Here is a 3,725-nt window from a genome sequence, read left to right as displayed (position 1 = left end):
GAAGGAAGGAAGGAAGGAAGGAAGGAAGGAAGGAAGGAAGGAAGGAAGGAAGGAAGGAAGGAGAGAGAGAGTAGTAAAGACAGCAGATCAACTTTGGAGCAACAGCAACCATCAGTGCCTGTAGAGATCATGGGATCAGCGGCCTGGCAATGCTCCAGGGGAAGGAACTGTGCCACACCTTCCTTTATGCAGCTGTGCCGGATCCAGCAGTAGAGAATATATTAGAAAGTTCAATGTCATGGTGGCAGTGCAGACCTGAAATCCCAGCTACTCCAGAAGCTTAGTCAGGAGGATCATAGGTTCAAGGCTACCACCTGGGCTATATAATGAAACCTGTTCTCAGTGAATGAATGACTGGGGACATAACTCAGTGGGGCTGGGTTCATTCTCCCATACTAGAAGAAAGGAAGAAAAGGAAAGAAAGTCATTAGGAATATTAGTATCAGACTGGTTAATGTACATGACGCTTATCTTGGGATCAAGGAAATGCTCTGAAATTTGATGGTGACTATGGGATGCTGATGAACTGAAAGTTGTACAAATCTATAGCTTTTATGAGTGGATATATGAAATTTGAATTATATCACAAGTGCTACTAAAATAAGGTACAGGATTAATGTATGAAAAGTAATTGCCAAATAGTAAAAATGATCCAGAATTAATGTTCAGATTAAGGATTCCAGAATATGAGTCTGGCTTTGGTTCCTTTGTTTTGGTTATATGGATTTCTGAGTCTTTCCATTCATTTTTCAGTGAACTTGGGTGGGGACTGACCAGGATAAGGGATGCTGTGTAAGCGGCATTGTATTGGTATAACCCTGGTCTTTCAGTGGGAATAAACTCAGCTTCCAGGGCCTGTTTGCCCCAAGCTTTCTAGATCTTTTTACTCCTGGGTTATCCTAAAACTGTGACATACTTCAAGCCTGCACATATTAAATTCCAATCTGTATTAGAATACCTTGCTATGGCTCAGGAATGTTCACAGAACCCCCTTCTCTGTTACAGATTGAAGAAGGAAGCAAAGCTGCAGCAGTGGACAAGCTACTTGCTGGAGATGAGATAGTGGCCATTAATGATGTGAGTCTCTCAGGGTTCAGACAAGAAGCAATTTGCCTGGTAAAAGGCTCCCACAAAACCCTGAAGCTTGTGGTCAAAAGGTAAGATGTGTGTCTCTTCTTTATTAACCAGGACAAACAGAGAGGCATAGAATGATAAATTGCCAAGTCTATACAGCTTGTCTATATATGTCAGAGATCTCGATATATGTGTGAGCTTAAAATTATAGTTTTCCCTCATTAGTTTCTGAAGACTGTTCTAGGATCCCAGAACCTGTGCATGCTTCAGGACTTTCTAGAAAATGCCATTGTATTTGTTTATAATCTAGGCACATCCTCTTACATGCTTTAAATAATCTCTAAAGTCTTAAACTTTTAAATTGCCATGACAAAAGCACCTGACAATAACAACCTCAAGGAGAAAAGAGTTCTTTTTGGCTCCTGATTTCAAGAGGTTCCTGCCCATCACAGTAGAGAAAGACTGGGTTTGGTAGTGGTAGAAGTATTTTGCAGACTCCTCCTTCACAGTTTTGCTGACCAAAAAGCAGAAGAGATGAACTGGAACTAGAGCTGAGCTAAAACTGTCAAGGGCTTGTTCTCAGTAACCTTCTTCCAGTAGCCAGACCCCACCTCCCTAAGGCTCTACTGCCTTCAAAATACAAGCTGTGGGGGGAACTCTGCTCCCAATGAGGGAATATATTGTTGCCTATTGTTCATAGAAGGTGAAGAGCAGGTAGTTTTGATTACTTTTGTTTGTTTCTTCATTTGTTTTTCAAGACAAAGTTTCTTTGTGTAGTACTGGCTGACGTGGAACTTACTCTGTAGACCAGGCTAGTCTTGAACTCATAGAAATCCCCAATGCCTCTGCTTCCAGGTGTGGGGATTAAAGACGGGTGCCACCACCACCCCTAGCCTGTTTACCTCTTAAGCATGAAAGACAAGAGTGGATTGTCACAGATGCAGATAACAGATAATAGGTTCATAGTACTGTGCTGCAGTTTGGGGGTTGGAACTTAGATGATGGCTAACTAAGAAAATGAAATTAGGGACTTGATACTTTTATGTACAGGATAAAAACAGTACCTCTTGGTACCATGAGAAAACTTGTATTTTATTGTTTTCAGAGATTTCAGGCATGTGCCTCTGAGACTTCTTACATGTCTGTTTTGGTAGAATCAGTGGAGTTGTTGACTTAATTAAAAAGTTAAACTGATATTGGTGCATGCTTTCAATTCCAGTATATGTGAAGCAGAAGCAGGTGGATCACTGTGAGTTCAGTGCCAAAAAGGTTTTGAACATATAAGTATGTATACTTGTGCTTGTCTGAAAAAAAGTTAAGTCAAACATTTACTTCAGATTTTATCACACACTGAAAAACATACTTCTACAGAGCAACTCTCCCTTTCCCTCCCCACCACCCCCTTGTTTTTTTTAGCCACAAGCAGAATCCCAGGTAGAGAGGTTCAGAGATGAGTAAGGAGGGGCTGGGGAAGTGGTTCAGTGGATAAAGCACACAGATGTGAGGACTGGAGTTCAAATCCCCAGCACTTGAAAAACAGAGACAGGATCCCTGGACCAAGCTGGCTAGTTAGATTAGCGAAATCAGTGAGTTCTTTGTTCAACCAGGGGAACATTTATCTCCCTCAATATATAAAGTAAACAGGATCAAGTAAGATACAAGATAACAAACTTTAACTTTCACATACCATATGTATCTCATGGGAGCCCTTGTACATATGCAATCAGTCAATCAATAAGGAAAGAAAGAAAAGTGTTATCAACCCTTATTTCTAAGTGGGATATGCTTTTGAATGCCTTTTGTTTACATTTTGGCAGTGCTGGAGATCAGACCCAGGTCCTGCTATGTGCTAACCAGGTACTCTACCACTGAACTACAGCACTTCCAGTCCTAAGCACCCTTTTAATCAGTCCTTGTAGCTCAGAAGATACAATCTTAGAAGGTGGAATATGAGATATCATCAATGCATAATTCCTTGATTACTTCATGACCCCTCAGAAGGAATTTGTGTTAGGGATGCTATTGCTATGATGATGCACCATGACTGAAGCAACTTGAGGACAGGGTTTATTTGGCTTAAACTTCCATATTTCTGTTCATCATTGAAGGAAGTCAGAACAAAACAGGGGCCAGTACAGAGGCCATGGAGGAATGCACCTTCCTAGCTTGCTCTTTCTTGCTATAAGAAAGATCAGCCTACTTTTTAAATAGAAGCCAGGACCACCAGTCCAGAGGTGGCACCACCCAAAATGGGTTGGGCTCTCCCCTATAAATCACTAATTAAGAAAATGCCTTAAACCTGGGTCTTATAGAGGGAGGCATTTTCACAGTTGAGGTGCCCTCATTTCAGATAACTCTAGTTGTGGCAAGTTGACATAAAACTATTCAGTATAAAAATCCTTCATTGTAACGAGATGCAATTAGTCTTAGTCAAGTGATGGTCCTGGGAGGATGCTAATTCTAGAGGTAAGACTAGGAGTGACACATTGCCTCTGAGAATTGTCACTGCCTATTAAACCTCACTCTTTGGTTGTGAGGGGTTAGAACTCACATTCTTTGACTAATTTGAATTTTGAATGGGGAAGATACAAATTTCAAATTTCTGCAGCTGGGTAGCTGAATTCTTAGCATAGGATTTTTTTTTCTTTCTT

At 40.9% G+C, this 3,725-nt stretch overlaps 1 protein-coding gene across 6 annotated transcripts in view; it reads left to right on the top strand.

Annotated features, from left to right (window-relative positions):
• Shroom2 (shroom family member 2) overlaps positions 1-3,725 on the top strand; it is a 185,609-nt gene that overhangs the window by 98,418 nt on the left and 83,466 nt on the right. For all 6 annotated transcript variants that reach the window (XM_031369741.1, XM_031369731.1, XM_031369721.1 and 3 more), the window contains exon 2: positions 1,006-1,157. In XM_031369741.1, the coding sequence (XP_031225601.1) occupies positions 1,006-1,157 (152 nt within the window). The remainder of the gene's footprint in view (positions 1-1,005; positions 1,158-3,725) is intronic.

This window comes from Mastomys coucha, chromosome X (genome assembly GCF_008632895.1).
Source record: "Mastomys coucha isolate ucsf_1 chromosome X, UCSF_Mcou_1, whole genome shotgun sequence".
Classification (NCBI taxonomy): domain Eukaryota; kingdom Metazoa; phylum Chordata; class Mammalia; order Rodentia; family Muridae; genus Mastomys; species Mastomys coucha.
Note: the sequence above shows the minus strand (reverse complement) of the source record. Positions and strands in the feature narration are given on the sequence as shown.